Raw genomic sequence first — 24,577 nt, forward strand, 5'->3', positions numbered from 1 at the left:
GCTGGTGCTCTCTAATCATGCTACCACAGATTAGAGAGTAGCTCCCTAGTATTGTCTTCCAAACATTTAACTAGCCCACGCACTCTCATAATCAGCTGATGATGCAGGGTGGCACAGCTAGAGTCCCGGCACATGTCCACCAGGCTTGTGTCTGTGAATGTGTACTTGTTTGTGCCCATGTGCTTATATATGTTTCCTCCCAGCCATGCCGGCTAACAGCGTATGCCCCCCCTCAGTGTCACCATGATCAAAGCAGATAGGACTGTGGTCACGACGTTCTACACAGTTTTTAAATGAAATTTCAATATGTCTGCTCCCGTCAGAGAGTCAAAGGAGTCCTTGGGTCTTTTAAGTGGCACAAAAGGTTCATATTAGAGGCTGGTCTTTGAAGCCTGAGTGTGTGGGATATTATTTAACCCTTTGTGGTTTGGGGCTGAATCGTTCCTGCTTACAAAGACGTGCTCACATCACAGGTCAATTGGTGCACATGTTCTGGAGAAGGAACAAAAATATCTAGGGTCTTACTTTAGCGAGTTGGGAGCTAGGGGTCATTATGGAACCAGACCCGTGCATCAGTGTGTTAGCCAGCCGGCCAGCCAGTCAGTTATCCAGTCAGCCATTCCATCAGTCAACCAGTCAGGAGTGAAGTGGAGGGAAATGAGAGGAAAGGGGGAGGGGAGTGGAGGGAAATGAGAGGAAAGTGGAGTGGAGGGAAATGAGAGGAAAGGGGGAGGGGAGTGGAGGGAAATGAGAGGAAAGGGGGAGGGGAGGGAGATGAGAGAAAAGGGGGAGTGGAGTGGAGGGAAATGAGAGGAAAGGGGGAGGGGAGTGGAGGGAAATGAGAGGAAAGGGGGAGGGGAGTGGAGGGAAATGAGAGGAAAGGGGGAGGGGAGTGGAGGGAAATGAGAGGAAAGGGGGAGTGGAGGGAGATGAGAGGAAAGGGGGAGTGGAGGGAGATGAGAGAAAAGGGGGAGTGGAGTGGAGGGAGATGAGAGAAAAGGGGGAGTGGAGTGGAGGGAAATGAGAGGAAAGGGGGAGGGGAGTGGAGGGAAATGAGAGGAAAGGGGGAGGGGAGGGAGATGAGAGAAGGGGGAGTGGAGTGGAGGGAAATGAGAGGAAAGGGGGAGGGGAGTGGAGGGAAATGAGAGGAAAGGGGGAGGGGAGTGGAGGGAAATGAGAGGAAAGGGGGAGGGGAGTGGAGGGAAATGAGAGGAAAGGGGGAGGGGAGTGGAGGGAAATGAGAGGAAAGGGGGAGTGGAGGGAGATGAGAGGAAAGGGGGAGTGGAGGGAGATGAGAGAAATGAGAGGAAAAGGGGAGTGGAGGGAAATGAGAGGAAAGGGGGAGTGGAGGGAAATGAGAGGAAAGGGGGAGTGGAGGGAGATGAGAGAAAAGGGAGTGGAGTGGAGGGAAATGAGAGGAAAGGGGGAGGGGAGTGGAGGGAAATGAGAGGAAAGGGGGAGTGGAGGGAGATGAGAGAAAAGGGTGAGTGGAGTGGAGGGAAATGAGAGGAAAAGGGGAGTGGAGGGAAATGAGAGGAAATGGGGAGGGAAGGGAGATGAGAGAAAAGGGGGAGGGGAGTGGAGTGGAGGGAAATGAGAGGAAAGGGGGAGGGGAGTGGAGGGAAATGAGAGGAAAGGGGGAGGGGAGTGGAGGGAAATGAGAGGAAAGGGGGAGTGGAGGGAGATGAGTGGAGTGGAGGGAAATGAGAGGAAAAGGGAGGAAATGGGGAGTGGAGGGAAATGAGAGGAAAGGGGGAGGGAAGGGAGATGAGAGAAAAGGGGGAGGGGAGTGGAGGGAAATGAGAGGAAAGGGGGAGTGGAGTGGAGGGAAATGAGAGGAAAGGGGGAGTGGAGTGGATAGATGGAAATGAGAGGAAAGGGGGAGGGCAATGAGAGGAAAGGGGGGAGTGGAGGGAAATGAGAGGAAAGGGGGGAGTGGATGGAAATGAGAGGAAAGGGGGAGGGGAGTGGAGGCAAATGAGAGGAAAGGGGGAGGGGAGTTGAGGGAAATGAGAGGAAAGGGGGAGGGGAGTGGAGGGAAATGAGAGGAAAGGGGGGGGTGGAGTGGAGGGAAATGAGAGGAAAGGGGGAGTGGAGTGGAGGGAAATGAAACGAAAGGGGGAGTGGAGTGGAGGGAAATGAGAGGAAAGGGGGAGTGGAGGGAAATGAGGAGAGGGAAGGGGAGTGGGTGGAAATGAGGAGAGGAGAGGAAAGGGGGAGTGGAGGGAGAAGAGGAGAGGAGAGAAGGGGGTGTGGAGGGAGAAGAGAGGAGAGAAGGGGAGTGGAGGAAAATGAGAGGAGAGAGGGGGAGTGGAGGGAAACAAGGAGAGGGGAGTGGAGGGAGAAGAGGAGAGAATAGGAAATGGAGTGGAGGGAGGAGAGGAAAGGAAAGGGAGTGGAGGGAGGAGAGGAAAGGAAAGGAAAGGGAGTGGAGGGAGGAGAGGAGAGGAAAGGGAGTGGAGTGGAGGGAGAAGACGAGAGGAGAGGAAAGGGAGTCGAGGGAGGAGAGGAGAGGAGAGGAGAGGAGAGGAGAGGAGAGGAGAGGAGAGGAGAGGAGAGGAGAGGAGAGGAGAGGAGAGGAGAGGAGAGGGAGTGGAGTGGAGTGGAGTGGAGGGAGGAGAGGAGAGGAGAGGAAAGGGAGGAGAGGAGAGGAAAGGAAAGGGAGTGGAGGGAGAAGAGGAGAGGAGAGAAGGGGGTGTGGAGGGAAATGAGGAGAGAAGGGGGTGTGGAGGGAGAAGAGGAGAGGAGAGAAGGGGGTGTGGAGGGAGAAGAGAGGAGAGAAGGGGGTGTGGAGGGAGAAGAGAGGAAAGGAAAGGAAAGGGAGTGGAGGGAGAAGAGGCAGACTGTGTGACATAGTATCTTTGATTTCAGAAGTCTAGATAGCGGGGAACTGTGTGCTATAAATTCTCTATATTGATCACTCTGTGTCAAGTACAGGGCATTGGGGCTGATGGTGGGATTTTATTTGTTCCAATAGGATGCATGTGTATATTTTTGGGGTCAAATAGGGATTTAAGATCAATATCATCTAGGCTGGTGACTTTATTTCTAATGTAAGTTGAGAGGATCTGTGCTGTGGTGTGTTCTGAGTCTTACTGTGTGACTGATAGCAGACATATGGCAGTGTTTAGCCAAATGAGATCAACCAACCAGGGGATCAGGCCTTTTTATGGAGGGAGGTTAGAGCGAATGATAGGAGGGTGAGAATGAGGGCGGATAGGAGGGATGGAGAGAACAAGGGAAGAAGGGAGGGAGGCTTCCTCTCATTCTTGCTTCACCCTACTGTGCTGTTTGCCGTGCATGAAGTCATTCCCATCAGTCTCTTTCTCTCCTTCCCTCCTGTGTGCTGCCGTCTTCACCTCTCTTGACGTCTCTGCCTCTCATCACCAGCTATGGGAAGTGACAGGCCACATCCTGGGGCTGCTAGCAGGGGCTGGTATAGCACTGCAAAAGAGCAGCACGACTCCCTTCTACTCCCCCCCACCACCACCACAGACGCACGCGCACACACAGACATGGGCATTCCCCTCTTCCCTTCTCCCCAGTCTTAATTCCTAAACGTATTTGCTCCAGTTGCTGCTGGGCGCTGCAGGGCTAGCTGTAGGGAGGGCCTGTCACACCCTACTTCCCCGGACCCACTACACACACACACACACAGGGCACTAATCAGACAGAGAGGGAGACACGGCCAAGTGCACTGCTTATCTGTACAGGAGGGTTCAGTTAGATGGCCAGGGAGGGCACCCCGGCCTGGTACTACTACTACCCTTCCACTGACATGTAGGGAGGGCACCCCGGCCTGGTACTACTACTACTACCCTTCCACTGACATTTAGGGAGGTGTCAAGGGAATAGTCAGCAGGGCTAAGGGGCTAATCTGTTCCCCTGACTGGCTCCTCTGAGATGAAGAGGAGGTTCTAGAGGGAGGGATTGGTCGATCTACCCCCTTAATTCACATGCAACCCCTTTGACATCTTTGTAAATTTTTCACACTCTTTTTTTAAATTTTCTCACCTAATTTCTCTCGCTCTCTCCTCCCTCTCTTGCTCTCTCTCTTTCCTCCCTTTCTCTCTCTCCTCTCTCTCTCACACACTCTTGCTCTGTCACTGGCCTCAGACCAGAGTAGTGTGCACTACTTCTACCGACCTGTTTAAGAGGCTGTAAAACTAATTGCTAGGAAAACCGGTAATTTCATGAGACTCAAACAAGGATTCTAATTTCCCCAAACATGCAAAAAGATGTCCACAATCATCAAGCATGCTCCCATGAGACACTCTCCCTCCTGAATGTCAGTTATTTTTAAGTGCTCTCATATGAATGTCAAGACATTTTCTCACACTCAAGTAGCTCCATTACTTTTTACTCTCAATAAAGTTTTTACAAGTCTGTTTGTTTCAGTCAAGCATGGAGGAAATGGTGTCCCAAATATCACAGTATCACACAATATCACTCCTGTTGCTCTGCTTTTACCTCTGTGGAAGCGGAGAGGAAGAAATAGAGAACGGAGAGAGATGAAAAGGTCTGGGGATCTCGAGAAAATCAAAAACAAATCTCCCGGAGCAGAGAGGTTAACCCCTTCAGCCAGCAGAGGCTTTGAAGTGGATCGCCCATATTGTTAATTGTCGGCGATGGGCTTAGGGAAAGGTGGTAGCAATTTAACCCCAGCACTGGGCTGCTGGGTGCGGGTCCGTGCCTGGCCTCTCCTATCAGGTGTTTGCACATGTTGGAGTCACAAGAAAACCCTGCAGATGAGAGGACGACTTAACCGGCCAATATTCCTTTGTTTGCTCAGCCGATCGCTCTCTAATTGGCAGGGAGGGGAAACAGAAGCCCAGCGATTGGACCGCTAGAGCGGTTACCGGGACTATTTTGGACCGTATGCTTGCAGACAGGTGCTTGCAATTATGTTGCTGCTCTCCTTCCCACGACAGGGATGATGTCATGACTGCTGTTCTGCTCTCTGCGACGGAGCTGACAACCTCTTAACACTCCCCCTATGCTCACGGAGATTACAAATACATTCCGTTCTCTATGGTTACAGGGATGACGCCATTATCCACTCAGTCCTTGGCGACAGATTTCAGCAGTGTTTAGATTTGTCAAATAACTTCCTCTGAAGCCATTTTCCCTGTGTGCCCACTTTAGTGTGTTCCTTGTACTACGTAAATACCTCCTCCAAATGACTAGATCAGTCTGGCCCATCGTTGCATCTCAGCCCCTTAAAAACCTACCGTAGCACTTACCAAAACAGAGACGCATAAAGAATGTCACTTTGTATCTAAGCAGTGTGTATAGTCTGTTCTGACTGCAGCGGTGGCGTCTGTGTTTCCCCCGCCTGCCTGGCTGTCTGTGTTTGTCAGCTCAGCTGCTGTGTGACGGGGTTGATGTCCCTAACTGTCACCTCCGCTTTGGGCTGCTGCTCTCCAGGTGAAACAGTAGCCCATCACAGACAGACAGACACAACATACTGGCTGGGCTGGCTGGTGCTGAGACAGCACTTTGAACTGGTTGATGCCTGTCGACTCCCTACTCTCTCACACACATACAGCTCCCCCCTGTCTTTCTGGTTCTCTACCTGTTTGTCAGGCTTTCTACCTCTGATCATTTTAGGCAGATTCAAATGTGACCAGGTTCTTTTCAAGTTGTGGTGTTTGCAACCTCGCATGATTCAACATAGAATATCAGCAAGAAACAAAACAAACTGACATGTACCTCGAAGTGTTAAACTGGTAGCTGTTTGAGACATGAACAGACACACAGGAGTGTGTAGCCTGAGTTTCATATTGAGTGGGTTGACAGTCATTTAGAGTTGAGAACTGGTGCATTCCGTTGCCCCTGCAATTAAACACCCTCATTTGACTCTGCTGCCTCATTCCAACCGTCAGTCTCAATACCCTGGCTAGCGGAGATGACAGAGCTGTGTGTGGCCAGGTTTCTCCTCTTTCCCCACCTCTGAAGGCTCATTTAGCCTGCTCATTCTGACCGCACCTTGTTGGTGTGGGTGGTGACCACTGGCTTCGTCCCGTGTCGCTGGCCGTGCCGAGCAACTGGCATCCCAAATGACTCCCTATATAGTACATTACTTTTGATAGGCTTTGTTCAAAGTAGTGCACTATATAGGGACTAGAGTGCCATTTGGGACGTATCTCGTCTGTTAAAGCCGTCACCCGTGGAAGGGCCTGGTGTGACCCAGGCTGTCCCAGATCCCCAGACCGGAGCTGTGCTGAAGGACAAAGAGCACGCCGGCGCGCAACAGAGACCCCTACAGTGCTGGAGGAACACACTGTGTTGACCCTAAAACTACCCCTCATCTGGGTCAGCAGACACACACACGGCTTCAATGTTATTGAAGCTGTTTGACAGGATAGGAAGCTTTGTATCATCTCTATATTATCGTGTAAGTCTTATAGCAAAGGCGTGGGAAAGTATGTGGAGCCGACTCAAAGCATTGTTCAGTACTAGCTGTGACTACTGAAGTACTGTAGTTTACAGCCTGCTACAGTTCTAACACTACAGACCCAATACATCTACCTCCACGTGCAGAAGGCTTTTTAAACCGTCACTTTTTTCCTCTGTCCTTCCCTGCTTTTTTTGCTCTATCCACACACATACACCGTTCTCTCTTATACACACACATACACCGTTCTCTCTTATACACACACATACACCGTTCTCTCTTATACACACACATACACCGTTCTCTCTTATACACACACACCGTTCTCTCTTATACACACACATACACCGTTCTCTCTAATACACACACACACACCGTTCTCTCTTATACACACACATACACCGTTCTCTCTTATACACACACATACACCGTTCTCTCTAATACACACACACACACCGTTCTCTCTTATACACACACACACACCGTTCTCTCTTATACACACACATACACCGTTCTCTCTAATACACACACACACACCGTTCTCTCTTATACACACACATACACCGTTCTCTCTTATACACACACATACACCGTTCTCTCTTATACACACACATACACCCGTTCTCTCTTATACACACACACACCGTTCTCTCTTATACACACACATACACCGTTCTCTCTTATACACACACATACACCGTTCTCTCTTATACACACACATACACCGTTCTCTCTTATACACACACACACCGTTCTCTCTTATACACACACATACACCGTTCTCTCTTATACACACACATACACCGTTCTCTCTTATACACACACACACACCGTTCTCTCGAATACACACACACACACCGTTCTCTCTTATACACACACATACACCGTTCTCTCTTATACACACACATACACCGTTCTCTCTTATACACACACACACACACCCGTTCTCTCGAATACACACACACACACCGTTCTCTCTTATACACACACATACACCGTTCTCTCTTATACACACACATACACCGTTCTCTCTTATACACACACATACACCGTTCTCTCTTATACACACACACACCGTTCTCTCTTATACACACACACACACCGTTCTCTTATACACACACATACACCGTTCTCTCTTATACACACACACACACCGTTCTCTCTTATACACACACATACACCGTTCTCTCTTATACACACACATACACCGTTCTCTCTTATACACACACATACACCCGTTTCTCTCTTATACACACACACACACCGTTCTCTCGAATACACACACACACACCGTTCTCTCTTATACACACACACACACCGTTCTCTCGAATACACACACACACACCGTTCTCTCTTATACACCACATACACCGTTCTCTCTTATACACACACATACACCGTTCTCTCTTATACACACACACACACACCCGTTCTCTCGAATACACACACACACACCGTTCTCTCTTATACACACACATACACCGTTCTCTCTTATACACACACATACACCGTTCTCTCTTATACACACACATACACCGTTCTCTCTTATACACACACACACCGTTCTCTCTTATACACACACACACACCGTTCTCTTATACACACACATACACCGTTCTCTCTTATACACACACACACACCGTTCTCTCTTATACACACACATACACCGTTCTCTCTTATACACACACATACACCGTTCTCTCTTATACACACACATACACCGTTCTCTCTTATACACACACACACACCGTTCTCTCTTATACACACACATACACCGTTCTCTCTTATACACACACATACACCGTTCTCTCTTATACACACACATACACCATTCTCTCTTGTTCCTCTGTCCACATGGTCTCTGTGCAGCAGCACTGATCTGTGAGGACAAGATGACGTTGCAGCATTCCTTCTGTCTCTCTCTCGTTGTTTTCTTCTTCTGTTTCTCTCTCCCTCCCTCATCCTCCCTCTTTTTCTACCTCCCCCCTCCTCTGTCTCTCCCTCACTCACCCATTCACTCTCCCTCCCTTTCTCTCACCTCTGTCTCCTCTCTCCTCCATCTCTCCTTGTCCCCAGTGGGGGTGTTGTTTGTAGAGCATTATAATTTATAACCGAACAGAGTGGATTTAATTTCAGCAGCACTGGACTCGCCAGCAGGGCGCCAGCCTGCAATCAGGAGAATCAGCAGCGAGCGGCCGTGAGCCCCCGCTGAATGGAAAGTATTATCACCAGCCACAAACGGACACTGTTTCTCCTCAGACAACTCCCTCGATGCTCCCTGCCAGCGCCTCCCCGGCTTCTCTTTCATTCAGCTAGCTATTCCTGTCCTCCCCAGATCAGCCCTCTTTTCTCTCTTTCTCTCTCATCCTTTCTCTCTCTCTCTGTAGTTGCTCTCTCTCTCTCTCTCTCTCTCTCTCTCTCTCTCTCTCTCTCTCTCTCTGTAGTTTCTCTCTCTCTCTCTCTCTCTCTCTCTCTCTCTCTCTCTCTCTCTCTCTGTAGTTTCTCTCTCTCTCTCTCTCTCTCTCTCTCTCTCTCTCTCTCTCTCTCTCTCTCTCTCTGTAGTTGCTCTCTCTCTCTCTGTAGTTGCTCTCTGTGTTTATGCTATTATGTTGTATCTTAAGGAGCCATACGCTATTATAAATGCTCATAGCATGTGTTCCACCTGTGTGTAATATTTATGGAGACAGCAGTCTAATCTGTAGTTCTCTTCATGTTGACATACGCAGGTTGTTCTGCTCTATGGCCCCCTGAGAGTTCTAAAGAAAACTGCTGGAAGAAGAGAAAAACCTAGTGGTCCTCTCCTCCGCAAACATTCTGCCCTTTTTCCTCTCTTTCCTCCCTCTCTCCTCTGTCCTTGGGAGTCTTTTTTCTCAACGGCCTGTCTAACAGTTGCTATGTTCAGCTCCTAAATCTCCACGTCTGTGACACATGCCAGACAAAGGAAGCTCCTGCCCGCTGCGGGAGGGAAAGACACGAGGAGAGAAAGAGAGTGAGAAGGAAAGAGAAATGTTTCTGGCTCTGGCAGGTAGGCTTGGCCCTAGGAGTAATGCTGTTTAAACACCAGGGTCATTACCAAAGCTTAAAAAGTTTTAGACATTAACATTTGACATAATCAAATGATATGACACATTAATATATCATTAATTAGTTGTTAGTGTTTCAGTATACTACCTCCTTGTGGTAGACACATACACACAGTATTTTCCGCCAAAGCAACGCGATCATATTCGTAAATCGAAGCCGAGCCGCCATCTTTCTCCGTTTAGCATAATTCATATCCTGGATTTCCAGCCGCTTTGATGACCTCTCCTTTTTTTATTCAAATTGTTTGGTAATGACTGCAAGAGTAACTTAAATGCTTTATAGACTGAATAACACACATGGAACCAAAAAAAAGGAGTTGACTTCAAAAAGCCACAATTAGCTCATTATGTTTGCTGGAGGTTTTGTTACCACATGAAATGAGTCATTTCTCTGTGTTGTTGTTTCTTGGTGAAGGCCTCAACACGGGTTCAGTGGAAGAGCTCATCTCCTAAAGACTACAACATCAGCATTTTATTATCCAATATCTCCCCCATAATTGAAATGGTGTGGCCTGGTTTTGTCATTTGGCAGGCGGAAGAGAGTCTTGGGAGTGTGTGTGTGTGTGTGTGTTTAGTCGCCTCCCATCAGGTTTGTCACTGTCACTTTGTTTTTGCACTGTAAAAACACAAACATAAAAAGAGCCTCCTGGTTTTGAAAACAAATGAGAGGATTGGGGAAGAGGAGTGAGTGAGAAGAGGGATTTGGCAAGAAATTGAGATTTGAAGAACGACACGATAGATAGAGAGAGAGAGAGAGAGAGAGAGAGAGATGTTTAGGGGCCAAGCTTTTGAACAGACAGATTTAGTTTAGCAGGGTAAAAACTTCATGATGTTATTCTCTCACAGTAAAGCAGATGTATGAAGGAAGTAATCCAGTAATCTGGCACTGCGGGTGTGTCCCAAATGGCACCCTATTCCCTACAAAGTGCACTTCTTTTGACCAGGGCTCATAGGAATCTGGTAAAAAGTAATGCAATATGTAGGGAATAGGGTGCCATTTGGGGCTCGAGCTGAGAGAAGATCCTCAAATCCTTCGGTCTCCTAGTAACCTGAGTGTTGTTGGGGGGGATCATGCCACCCGCTCCAAAAATAACTTCTCAAAATGTAAGTGCAACGAATGACCTGTCGCCATGCCAACGGCTAAAGACTGCAGTGAGGCCGAGATGGAGTGGCGGGATGGGGGGTGTAGAACGGTAGAGCCCTCGGTGCTGCTCTTGTCGTAGTTGTTTCATTTAACATGGAGTTATGATGTGTTATGGAACCCTTTTAGTGTTAATGTCCCTTGGCAGCAGTTGCAGAGGCAGCATGTAGGAAAGGTAAAGCAAAGGGTAATGTTTTCTCCCTCACTCTCTCTCTTTATTTCTCTCTCTCTTTATTTCTCTCTCTCTTGTTCTCATTCTGTCTCCCTCCCTCACTCTCTCTCTTTATTTATTTCTCTCTCTCTTTATTTCTCTCTTGTTCTCGTTCTGTCTCCCTCCCTCACTCTCTCTCTTTATTTATTTCTCTCTCTCTCTTTATTTCTCTCTCGTTCTCGTTCTGTCTCCCTCCCTCACTCTCTCTCTTTATTTATTTCTCTCTCTCTCTTTATTTCTCTCTTGTTCTCGTTCTGTCTCCCTCCCTCACTCTCTCTCTTTATTTCTCTCTCTCTTTATTTCTCTCTCGTTCTCGTTCTGTCTCCCTCCCTCACTCTCTCTTTATTTCTCTCTCTCTCCCTTGTTCTCGTTCTGTCTCCCTTGTTCTTGTTCTGTCTCCCTCACTCTCTCTCTCTTACTCTCTCTCTCTTTCTCTCTCTCTCCCTTGTTCTCGTTCTGTCTCCCTTGTTCTTGTTCTGTCTCCCTCACTCTCTCTCTCTTACTCTCTCTCTCTTTCTCTCTCTCTCCCTTGTTCTCGTTCTGTCTCCCTCACTCTCTCTCTATTTCTCTCTCTCTCCCCCTCACTCTCTCTCTATTTCTCTCTCTCTCCCCCTCACTCTCTCTCTATATTTCTCTCTCTCCTTTGTTCTCCTTCTGTCTCCCTCACTCACTCTCTTTATTTATCTCTCTCTTGTTCTCATTCTGTCTCCCTCACTCTCTCTCTCTCTATTTCTCTCTCTCTCCCTTGTTCTCGTTCTGTCTCCCCTGTTCTTGTTCTGTCTCCCTCACTCTCTCTCTCTATTTCTCTCTCTCTCCCTTGTTCTCGTTCTGTCTCCCTCACTCTCTCTATATTTCTCTCTCTCTCCCCCTCACTCTCTCTCTCTCCTTTGTTCTCGTTCTGTCTCCCTCACTCTCTCTCTCTTTATTTCTCTCTCTCTCCCTTGTTCTCGTTCTGTCTCCCTCACTCTCTCTCTCTTTATTTCTCTCTCTCTCCCTTGTTCTCGTTCTGTCTCCCTCTCTTTCAAATAATTTATCCTGGTCATGGCCTTTTTACATGAACTTTGCCCAGACTTAATCTGGGCTAAATGTGTTAAAGGATGCCTGCTGAAGTCTTGCCGGCGTGCTTAGGTGTGTACGTGTAGTGATCTGTGCAGGCCAGTGAAAGCCCTGAAGGCAGTGGAGGCTGATTGGAGATCAAAACCACACACTTGATGAATGTGAGGGCAAAGGAGGGACGGAGAGAGAGAAAGGGAGGGAGGGGTGGAGGAGAGGCTCCCTATGTTCTCTGGTGCTGATCAAGGTCGTTCTTGGTTCATTAAGTTCTGCCAAGAGGCTCACCCTCAATAAACAACTAAGAAATGTAGACACACACACATCTGCATGAAACCATCTCTCCTCTTGACTGTTCCTAGTTGGAGTGAAATAGGCTATTCAAAAGCAAGACGCACATTCCCCTGACTCCTTTCACTTCACACGTGACGCAGCCCACCTCTTCACCCATCTGTTCGGGTGTGTGTTTAAGGCTGGCTGTCATGCAAGGCTAACATGGTACCGAGCAGTGGGGCGAGCTCAGGACATCTGGCCATGGCCCAGGGAGCGAGGCTGGAGCAGGAGTCCCACTACACATACAGGAGTGTGTCTTGGTTTATATGGTTGTTCCATATTTGGTATAATATTAGTGTCAGCTGGCTATATTAGATGATAGAGATATGAAACATGGTACAGTAGGCTGAAGGATCATACAGTAAAGAGTGAGTATTGAGCTCACATCACAGGGCGAGGCACTATTGCTGCAGAAAGCGGCATATTTTTGTCACAATTTATATCAGTGTGAGATCGTGACAGTTTCACTGAGCTCTGATCTTTCTGTTGGTTATTAATTCTGGGAACACACAAACACACACCACACCACTCAGACATACACACACACACACACACCACTCAGAGTTCAGACATATACACACACACACCACACAACCACACACACCACTCACACCACTCAGGGCTCAGACATATACACACCACACACTCAGAGCTCAGAGATACACACACACACCACACAACCACACACACACACCACTCAGAGCTCAGATATACACACACCACACACTCAGAGCTCAGACATACAGACACTCAGAGCTCAGACACACACACACACACACATACACACACACACACACACACCACTCAGAGCTCAGACATACACACACACACACACACACCACACAGCCACACACACACACCACTCAGAGCTCAGACATACACACCACACCACTCAGAGCTCAGACATACACACACACACACACCACACCACACCACTCAGAGCTCAGACATACACACACACACACCACACACTCAGAGCTCAGATATACACACACACACACACACACCACACCACTCAGAGCTCAGACATACACACCACACCACTCAGAGCTCAGACATACACACACACACACACACCACACCACTCAGAGCTCAGACATACACACACACACACACACACCACACAGCCACACACACACACCACTCAGAGCTCAGACATACACACCACACCACTCAGAGCTCAGACATACACACACACACACACCACACCACACCACTCAGAGCTCAGACATACACACACACACACCACACACTCAGAGCTCAGATATACACACACACACACCACACCACTCAGAGCTCAGACATACACACACACACACACCACACCACTCAGAGCTCAGACACACACACACACCACACCACTCAGAGCTCAGACATACACACACACACCACACCACTCAGAGCTCAGACATACACACACACACACACACCACTCAGAGCTTAGACATACACACACACACACACACACACCACTCAGAGCTCAGACATACACACACACACACACACACACACACACACACACACACACACACACACACACACACACACACACACACACACCACACACTCACCACACACTCAGAGCTCAGACATACACACATAAACGCGGATCTTTCACATTAGGTTTGTACTGTAAAGGCATGCAACACTCTGGCACGCAGAAACACACACTGACCTCTCAGTTGTGTTGGGGCTCTGATCCACAGAGTGACGACAACAGAGCTGGTAGCTGTCCCATTAAAGGTTGAAGGATGTCTTATTTAGTGTGAGATCATCTGAGCAGATGACATGTCAGTGTCTCTGCTCTCTTCCTGTCGTTTCCATTGGTAAAAGAGGCAGGCGCCGTGGTGGCAGTCGTTGTTCATTTATAGTAGTCTCCAGAGGTGTCACCACAGGGATCACCCAATGACAGCAGAGACCGAAAGTAGTAATGTATCACGGAACGATTGAGAGTCCAACAGTTTTCAGCCCATGTTGGTTTAATGCAATCCACTGTTAGTCACATGACTATAGCTTCAATGCTAGCCTCACCATTGCTAGCTCTCTCACTCTCCTAGCCTTTAAAGCTGGGAGCATTAGCATGCAGCAAGGCGCTGACCTTAACACTGACACCCGTACACTACCTGCATCCCAAATGGGCACCCTACTTCCTTAGGGCCCTGGTCAAAAGTAGTGCACTGTGTAGGGAACTGGGTGCCATTTGAGACGCAGATAAACACTGAATGATCATTTAAGAGTCACTGAATGTTATTCTTAGTGTGTTATCTGTTAATGGCATTCTACTGTTCTCCAGACCTGGAGCGGTAATGGCTGCCGGGTGCTGGGCTAGCATATTGACACTAATGGTTCTTACAGATCTGCTGGGCTGGTTGCCTCCCTCCCTCTATCCTCCATAAACATGAGCCTAGTGAGCGTTGGTAATGTAATGTCCACCACACCACTGTACTGTGCTAATATAGTCAGTCACTTCCATTAGGATGGGCTCTCTATTGCATCACTCTCACTTGTGGTCCCACAGTCCTTACCCGCTCCACTCATCATTCTATTAGAGAGCAGGAGGTGGAGAGAAAAAAGGTTCCCTTTTCATTTCCATCTGGAGCGCGGTGAATGAGGAATGGGTGGCCAGGGGGTATGTGTTGTTGTTGTCTGTGTGCCCAGCCCTGTGCCCGTTATGTAAATAAATGCCCCCGCTTTTTAAAATATCTCTTTCGGCAAATTAGACGAAAATGCTCTGCTGCAAACTGCTGTTGCATTCTGAACAGATGGTTGAGGAGCCATCATCCCTTTGTTTTTAGAGAGAAACGAAGGGAGGCACCCACGCTGCCTGTATCCTCAAGGCTTAACCCTTGGCTCGCTGGACTGTAGATACATTTAGCATGTTTATTATGGAGTGGGAGGGGGATGTGGGGGTGGGTGACGTTGCTTGTCACCTCCTTAAACACAAGTGGTGTGATTGTCCTGGGCAAGGGGGGTCGTGGTTGTTTTGTTGAAGGTCAGCTGCCTGGTTTCTCTCTCTCTGTGTAGAACAGAGCAGACTGACCAGTGCAGGTGTCAGGTCTCCATGTCAGTAGAAACACTGCCGTCTCTATGGAGGCACATATTATACTGAACTTACGACACTGAGCTGTACTTTGATATTTCTCTGTCACTTTCAGACACATTTTTTTTATCCTAGTCAATGTTTTAGGGGGCAGAAATGTGTTTAGCATCGCTACAGAAAAGCATCCCACACACACTTCCCCCAAACACGCGCTCTCTCTCTCTCACTCACACACTTTTAGTTTAGTTCCCTGCGGTCATCCAAGCTCAACTCTCAATTTTCCTGTGACATGCCGGTGCATGTTAAACGCTGGATATTTATAACCTGGCCTTTCACACACACACACACACACACACACACACACACACACACACACACACACACACACACACACACACACACACACACACACACACACACACACACACACACACACAGGCACACACACAGGCACACACACAGGCACACACACAGACACACACACGCAGGCACACACACAGACACACACACACAGGCACACAGACACAGACACACACACACACACACAGACACACACACACTGGGCTGCTGTGTGACTGTCAGCTGGTAGTGTGAGAAAGAGAAGTAACGTTCAACTTTAAGCTAATATAACTGCTCGGTGAAACACTACTCTTTGCGTAGCTGATATGAAGGAGACTCAGCAGGATTGTGGTCAATTCAGAAAGTAATTCAAAATTTCTAATATTCCTAATTGAAAAATAATTGGAATTTCAGTACATGTCCTGAATTGACTGGAATTGAAATGGAACTGATCCCAAACCTGACTGTGTTGAGTATATGTGAGCATTAATGTGTATGTTTAAAGATCAGCCAGACATGCCAAACACACCTCCTCTTTCTCACATTCAGGCGGTGCTTGTGAGCGGTAGGTTGGGTTGCTAGTTTGGGAGCATGATTAGTGAGCAGACAGACAGAGAGACAGACTCATCTGAGGAGGGTAGAGATGGGAGCAGAGCAGTAGTTCACGTGGGGGTCAGCTGCTGCTCCCTTCATTTTAATTGAGTTAAGATGGGCAAATCTGAGCTCTGCTGCACACTGCACTCATTATCCATACAGGCCTGTACATACACACACACACACAGGACCTGCTCACAATTAGACCAATGACAGACAGGCAGCACAGACTACTACTTGCAACACACACACACACTTTTGCATTACTCAGCGACACAACCAGTCATACATGAGTGTTTATCCAGTCCAACACACTAACTTAAACACATGAATACTGTACTTAAGGTTTTTTCCCAATTCGCATTTGAGTTTTGAGTCATTACTGCTTTGTCCTGATATAAACGTTACCCTGATGCCAGAAAAAGTGTGTATTTGTGCTGCCTTTGTGTGTGTAGTTTGACTCTGGTACATTTTCTATTCTTCCTGGTTCTGAGCTGGAGCAGGTTGCTCTGCTGTCTCTGTGCCTTTCCTCTCTTATTCAGAAGGCACCATTGCCAGCCGAATGGGTAATTTAGAAGAACTGGGGAAAAAACGTTTATTTTTCACTTGGCTTGGAAACAGTAAAAGGTGTGCCCGGCCTAGGATACACAAAAGAGGCGTGTCCAGACTATCTAGTAGGCTTCTGATAGGTTGCATGTACCCATCACTCTCGATCACACCGCCCCCTCCGAAAACAGTAGCTCCCTCCGAAAACAGTAGCTCAGTATAATGATGGAATGGATTTGCATGCTGGGTGGAAATAAACAGATGGAAAATACATTTAAAACTACACTGTTTTTTTTGTTTGTGTTTTGTTTTCTGCAGGTATATCCTGAGGGAGGCCGGTTCTGCCCATATTTATATTCATTTGTCATTTCTTTGTATTTTGCTCTGCTTTTCTGTTTTAAAGCATGCATTTACATTCCACCATCTCCCTCCACTTCCTTTATTGATTTGCCATCATTGGGAGGGAGTGAAGAGGAAAGGTGAGAGGAGAGATGGAGGAGAGGACCCCGCAGGCCAGCGCTGTGAAGGAGTGAAGAGGAAAGGTGAGAGGAGAGATGAAGGAGAGGACCCCGCAGGCCAGCGCTGTGAGGGAGTGAAGAGGAAAGGAGAGAAGGAGGAGAGGACCCCGCAGGCCAGCGCTGTGAGGGAGTGAAGAGGAAAGGAGAGAAGGAGGAGAGGACCCCGCAGGCCAGCGCTGTGAGGGAGTGAAGAGGAAAGGTGAGAGGATAGATGGAGGAGAGGACCCCGCAGGCCAGCGCTGTGAAGGAGTGAAGAGGTAAGGTGAGAGGAGAGATGGAGGAGAGGACCCCGCAGGCCAGCGCTGTGAGGGAGTGAAGAGGAAAGGAGAGAAGGAGGAGAGGACCCCGCAGGCCAGCGCTGTGAGGGAGTGAAGAGGAAAGGTGAGAGGATAGATGGAGGAGAGGACCCCGCAGGCCAGCGCTGTGAAGGAGTGAAGAGGAAAGGTGAGAGGAGAGATGGAGGAGAGGACCCCGCAGGCCAGCGCTGTGAGGGAGTGAAGAGGAAAGGTGAGAGGATAGATGGAGGAGAGGACCCCGCAGGCCAGCGCTGTGAGGGAGTGAAGAGGAAAGGTGAGAGGAGAGATGGAGGAGAGGACCCCGCAGGCCAGCGCTGTGAAGGAGTGAAGAGGAAAGGTGAGAGGAGAGATGGAGGAGAGGACCCCGCAGGCCAGCGCTGTGAGGGAGTGAAGAGGAAAGGAGAGAAGGAGGAGAGGACCCCGCAGGCCAGCGCTGTGAGGGAGTGAAGAGGAAAGGTGAGAGGATAGATGGAGGAGAGGACCCCGCAGGCCAGCGCTGTGAAGGAGTGAAGAGGAAAGGTGAGAGGAGAGATGGAGGAGAGGACCCCGCAGGCCAGCGCTGTGAGGGAGTGAAGAGGAAAGGTGAGAGGATAGATGGAGGAGAGGACCCCGCAGGCCAGCGCTGTGAGGGAGTGAAGAGGAAAGGTGAGAGGAGAGATGGAGGAGAGGACCCCGCAGGCCAGCGCTGTGAAGGAGTGAAGAGGAAAGGTGAGAGGAGAGATGGAGGAGAGGACCCCGCAGGCCAGCGCTGTGAAGGAGTGAAGAGGAAACGTGAGAGGAGAGGACCCCGCAGGCCAGCGCTGGGTGGTTCCGTAGAGTACAGAGGACGTCTGTCTGTCTACCATGAGGGTAGGACCACTAAAAGAGACCCTGCGAACCCCACTGTAAAAAAGCACTCCGATCACACTAGTCCAAAGTTGTTTTCAGGAGCCGATAGAGTGTCGACTCCGTCAGCTCAGAGATTGACCCCAAAATGGCCGCCAGGTCAGAGCAGTATCAGCCTGCAGCTGTAAACTGAGTGAAAGTGGCCCCAGCTGCCTCTCTCATTGTGTGCTGGATGTGTTGTATTGCTACATATGGGTAGGCACAGTGAACACTGAACAGCATTCGCCCTTAGGGGCTGGGAACAAGCCTCATATTGTATAGTATGGCTTATGAGCAGAATGTGTGTTTTTCTTTTCTTTTTGACAAAAGGCGGTTAGTAGTGCACATGAATGCCAGGGCTGTGTGAAGATGACCTATGTGTAAGAGTAGCTCTCTCCTCCATCTGTCAAAATATACCCCCTCCCCTCTCCAACACTGTGTACAAAACATTAGGAACACCTTCAGAATATTTTGTCGGTGCATGGACTGTGCAAGGTGTCAGGTGCTCCACAGGGATGCTGGCCCATGTTGACTCCCATTGCTTCCCACAGTTGTCAATTTGGCTGGATGTCCTTTGGGTGGTGGACCATTCTTGATACACACGGGACACTGTGAAAAACTAAGCAGTGTTACAGTTCTTGACACACTCAAACTGGTGCGCCTGGCACTTAATACCATACCTGTTCAAAGGCACTTAACTTTTGTCTTGCCCTTTCACCTTCTGAATGGCACACATACCAATCCATCCCTCAAGGCATAAAAATCCCCTTCATCAACACTGATTGAAGTGGGTTTAACAAGTGATTAATAAGGGATCATAGCTTTCATGTCTACAGTATGTTATGGAAAGAGCAGGTGTTCACAATGTTTTGTACACCCGGTGGATAGCCAGGTGTATACTTCAATCACTCCTGTCCTGTGGTTAATGTGTTAATCCTAGAGATATTCACAAGCTTTTATTTTGTCTGTCGCTGTAAACATTCTAATATTTGTAGGATATTTTTCCATATTTGTAACATGTCTGTTTCCGTGTTGTCCTGTGCTGTATGCACATTAACGTTATATTGCTGTACAATAACATGGTTGCATTGTTTACATTACATGATGATGTTATAAAACTATACAGACATTGATGGACTGTATAATATATGGACATGGTCATTGTTGCTCTAATGTTGACTGCCTGTAGAGACATTAAAGTCAAAGCCTAAGGTGAAGTCTGTCTGTCTCACATTTCTGGCCCACACGCACAGATGAATACCTGTATACTTTCCTACACACACACATACAGTACCAGTCAAAGTTTTAGAACACCTACTCATTCCAGAGTTTCTTGATTTGTACTATTTTCTACATTGTAGAATAATAGTGAAGGCATCAAAACTATGAAATAACACATATGGAATCATGTAGTAACCACAAAAGTGTTACACAAATCAAAATACATTTTATATTTGAGATTGTTCAAAGTAGCCACCCTTTGCCTTGACCGCTTTGCAGACTCTTGGCATTCTCTCAACCAGCTTCATGAGGTAGTCACCTGGAATGCATTTCAATTAACAGGTGTGACTTGTTAATTTGTGGAATTTCTTTCCTTCTTAATGTGTTTGAGCCAGTTGTGTTGTGACAAGGTAGGGGTGGTATACAGAAGATAGCCCTATTTGGTAAAAGACGAAGTCCATATTATGGCAAGAACAGCTCAAATGAGCAAAGAGAAACGACAATCCATTACTTTAGGACATGAAGGTCAGTCAATGCAGAACATTTCAAGAACTTTGAAAGGGCAGTCGCAAAAACCATCAAGCGCAATGATGAAACTGGCTCTCATGAGGACCGCCACAGGAAAGGAAGACCCAGAGTTGCCACCTGCTGCAGAGGATAAGTTCATTAGCGTTAACTGCACCACCGATTGCAGCCCAAATAAATGCTTCACAGAGTTCAAGTAACAGACACATCTCAATATCAACTGTTAAGAGGAGACTGCGTGAATCAGGCCTTCATGGTCGAATTGCTGCAAAGAAAACACTACTGAAGGACACCAATAAGAAGAAGGGACTTGCTTGGGCCAAGAAACACGAGCAATGGACATTAGACCGGTGGAAATCTGTCCTTTGGTCTGATGAGTCCAAATCTAAGATTTTTGGTTCCAACTGCCATGTCTTTGTGAGGCGCAGAGTAGGTGAACGGATCTCTGCATGTGTGGTTCCCACCGTGAAGCTTGGAGGAGGAGGAGTGATGGTATGGCGGTGCTTTGCTGGTGACACTGTCTGTGATTTATTTATTTACAATTCAAGGCACACTTAACCAGCATGGCTACCACAGCATTCTGCAGTGATACGTCATCCCATCTGGTTTCTGCTTAGTGGGACTATCACTGCTTTTTCAACAGGACAATGACCCAAAACACACCTCCAGGCTGTGTAAGGGCTAGGAGAGTGATGGAGTGCTGCATCAGATGACCTGGCCTTCACAATCACCCAATTGAAATGGTTTGGGATGAGTTAGACCGCAAAGTGAAGGAAAAGCAGCCAACAATTGCTCAGCATATGTGGGAACTCCTTCAAGACTGTTGTTAAATCATTCCTCATGAAGCTGGTTGAGAAAATGCCCAGAGTGTGCAAATCTATATTTTCATAGTTTTTTTTGGTTACTAAATGATCTGTTATTTTATAGTTTTGATCATTCTACAATGTAGAAAATAGTAAAAATGAAGAAAAACCCTTGAATGAGTAGGTGTGTCAACTTTTGACTGGTACTGTACATTCATGCGCGACTGCTCCTTTCAGTTTTGATGTGGTTAGAGAAACACCAGCTCATCCGAGCGTGATACCATAACTGTGTGTGTGTGTGTGTGTGTGTAGTGTGTTTGTATTGTGGGCGAGAGAGAGACATCCTTGCGTGGTGTAGCCCCTTGGCTCTGTGTGTGTGACCGTGTGTGTATAATGAACACAACAAGGAGAGCCAGGAGCAGAGTGTGTGTTTGTGCTAGAGTGTGATGTGTGACCGTGTTTGTATAATTATTTATACTAAGGGATGAAGGGGAGGTGGCAGGGCTTTGTTTCAACTCAATAATTATCTCTGGACTCACAGGTCTATGGTTAGTACTGCACACCCTGTTGTACACTCTTAACACTATACAGCCAGCCTATGCAGTAGACATTGTATTCCATCAGTGTGAAGGCTACACCTTTTCTGACTTCCCTCACAGATTGGGCCTTCATGTACTCCTCTTGTGTATGATAGAGACAGACACAGCATATGTATCTCCACACACTACTGCATTCTCCAAATAAACTACTGACCCTAACAAATGAATAAAGCTGTTTCATTTTGGGGTAAAAACCAAACGGCTAAGCCTGAGTAAGCCCTGAGTGAACACAGCTAAGTCTGAGTGGGAACCGTGTCTCCTGACCTGGATACTGAATGTCTCCAACCCCCAACCCAAATAAGCAGCATGAGTGGACGTCCATAGGTCGTCCACTCTCTGTCTCTCTGTCTACCGTACATCGCCCCATCTCTCACTCCATACTGTAGACATGCAACACACACATTATACACACTGCCCCCCTCACACTCCACTACCCTGGGGGTATCTGTCAATACCATAACATCCCGAACATTAATCCTTGAATGCAACTCATCGATCTTCAAAGTGTTTTTTGCAACACGTCTGAACGTTTAGTCCTCCTGAACACACCCCAGGTCAACAACTGACTACCAAGGAGAAGTTTCAGCTCCTCCGCATTGTCTGACTAGAAGTCTCTCTCATGTTCACTGTTAGTTCTACTGTGTGTTCTCTTTGGCTCTCCAGCCGGCCCCAATTTCAGCCATTTATCCTATACTTTGTAATCAGCACCACAATTATAACGCAGAAATACGCTGTGATTGCCGTTCCGTGTGTATTTTGGAAGGTTCCGGTTAGCCAAAAACAATAGCAGTCCAAACAGAACGACCGTTGGGTGGACTTACAGTAACCGTGGCCACCCGTGAAGAGGTTGTTGCTGCTTTGAAGTGTCTGGTCACAAATTACAACCTGTCATAATGAAGTATTACTGTGCAATTACCAGGCAGAGCAGGGAAATGAGCTGTGTTTCTCTGTCGGACACAGGGGTGCAACGGGAGGTTGGGAGAGGGAAAGTATCGGCAGCACAAAGCACCGTGCGGGGTGTGTGAGCTTGTGTATGTAGCTATGCTTGCTATTCTTCTCTGCATATACATCTTGCATGTGCCTACTACAATATGATGGTAAAGGTGTGTGTATGAGTGTTTAAGTGTCCACCAGCCAGCTGTGAAAAAGTCTGCACACACACACTAAGAAAGAACAGGCCTGTTTGGCTGTGGTGCTGCGTTGCCCTCACCTGAGGAGTCTCTGGCCTTGTGAATAATCCAACAGACAGGCCCTCATACATAATGCAGCAGCACACACATGCTGCCCCCTCCATCCCTCCCTGCACGCCGTGCGCTGGCATCACCTCCGCTCTAACAAGGCCTGATCCATTTTTCATCAACACCCCAGTGCCTGGCCAGACCCTTTTCACATGCAGTGGGATTTCAGGAGGGTTTCTGGAGGTTTAAAAGTTTTACTAAGAAGTCAGCCAAGGTGTCTCTCTTACTCTTCTCCTATCTTCCTGTCTCACTTTGTTATGTTTGGCTAGCTAGCGTGCTAACAGCTCTTAAAGCTGTTGAGCTAGCTAGTGTGTCATCTCGCAAGGCTTTAACACAGACCTTTTGGGCTAACATGCTAACTGCTCCAATCCATTAATACGTTGAGGTGTTGAGCTAAAATGCTTACAGCCTCTTACACATAGACCTGTTCAGTTGTGCTAGCGTGCGAACAGCGCCAAGCATTTAGCACACAGAGCTGTTAGGCTATTGTGCTAGCATGCTAACACTGAAATAAAACAAAATAAAAACATGTGTAGATGAACAGTGAAATGCTTACTTCCCAACAATGCAGAGTGAAAAATATAGAAAAAAATTATAACACAAGGAATAAATACAGAATGAGTAACATTAATTTGGAAATATATAGGGAGTACCAGTACCTAGTCGATGTGCAGGGGTACGAGGTAATTGAGGTAGATACTGTGCCTTCAGAAACTATTCACACCCCTTGAATTTTTTTATAGATTCAATTGAGATGTTGGGTAACTGATCTACACATAATATCCCATAATGAATGTCAAGTGGAATTTTTTATAATTGTTTTTGACCAATTAATAAAAAATGAAAAGCTGAAATGTCTTGAGTCTCTAAGTATTCAACCCTTTTGTTATGGCCTAAATAAGTACACAAGTAAAATGATGCTTAACAAGTCACATAAATTGCATGGACTTACTGTGTGCAATAATAGTGATTAACATGATTTTTGAATGACTATCAAATCAAATTTAATTTGTCACACACATGGTTAGCAGATGTTAATGCGAGTGTAGCGAAATGCTTGTGCTTCTAGTTCCGACAATGCAGTAGTAACCAACGAGTAATCTAACCTAACAATTCCACAACTGCTACCTTATACATACAAGTGTAAAGGGATAAAGAATATGTACATAAAGATATATGACTGAGTGATGGTACAGAACGGCATAGGCAAGATGCAGTAGATGGTATCTGGTACAGTATATACATATGAGATGAGTAATGTAGGGTATGTAAACATTCTATTAAGTGGCATTGTTTAAAGGGGCTAGTGATACATATTTTTACATCAATTTCCATTATTAAAGTGGCTGGAGTCAATATGTTGGCAGCAGTCACTCAATGTTAGTGGTGGCTGTTTAATAGTCTGATGGCCTTGAGATAGAAGCTGTTTTTCAGTCTCTCGGTCCCTGCTTTGATGCACCTGTACTGACCTCGCCTTCTGGATGATAGCGGGGTGAACAGGCAGTGGCTCGGACGGTTGTTGATGATCTTTATGGCCTTCCTGTGACATCGGGTGGTGTAGGTGTCTTGGAGGGCAGGTAGTTTGCCCCCGGTGATGCGTTGTGCAGACCTCACTACCCTCTGGAGAACCTTAGGGTTGTGGGCGGAGCATTTGCCGTACCAGGCGGTGATACAGCCAGACAGGATACTCTCGATTGTGCATCTGTATGTACCCCACACAATTACCTGTAAGGTCCCTCAGTTGAGAAGTGATTTTCAAACACAGATTCAACCACAAAT

General features: G+C 47.4%; 1 protein-coding gene across 8 annotated transcripts in view; it reads left to right on the forward strand.

The window, feature by feature from the left end:
* LOC109875543 (breast carcinoma-amplified sequence 3-like) overlaps positions 1-24,577 on the forward strand; it is a 314,869-nt gene that overhangs the window by 163,732 nt on the left and 126,560 nt on the right. Inside the window, exon 24 of one of the 8 annotated variants that reach the window (XM_031795796.1) lies at positions 17,138-19,629. The exons of 6 other annotated variants lie outside the window; for them this stretch is intronic. In XM_031795796.1, coding sequence (XP_031651656.1) covers positions 17,138-17,217 — 80 coding nt within the window. In that variant the 3' untranslated portion in view covers positions 17,218-19,629. One more of the 8 variants, XM_031795797.1, reaches the window with a different exon arrangement.

Source organism: Oncorhynchus kisutch, linkage group LG18 (genome assembly GCF_002021735.2).
Source record: "Oncorhynchus kisutch isolate 150728-3 linkage group LG18, Okis_V2, whole genome shotgun sequence".
NCBI lineage: Eukaryota > Metazoa > Chordata > Actinopteri > Salmoniformes > Salmonidae > Oncorhynchus > Oncorhynchus kisutch.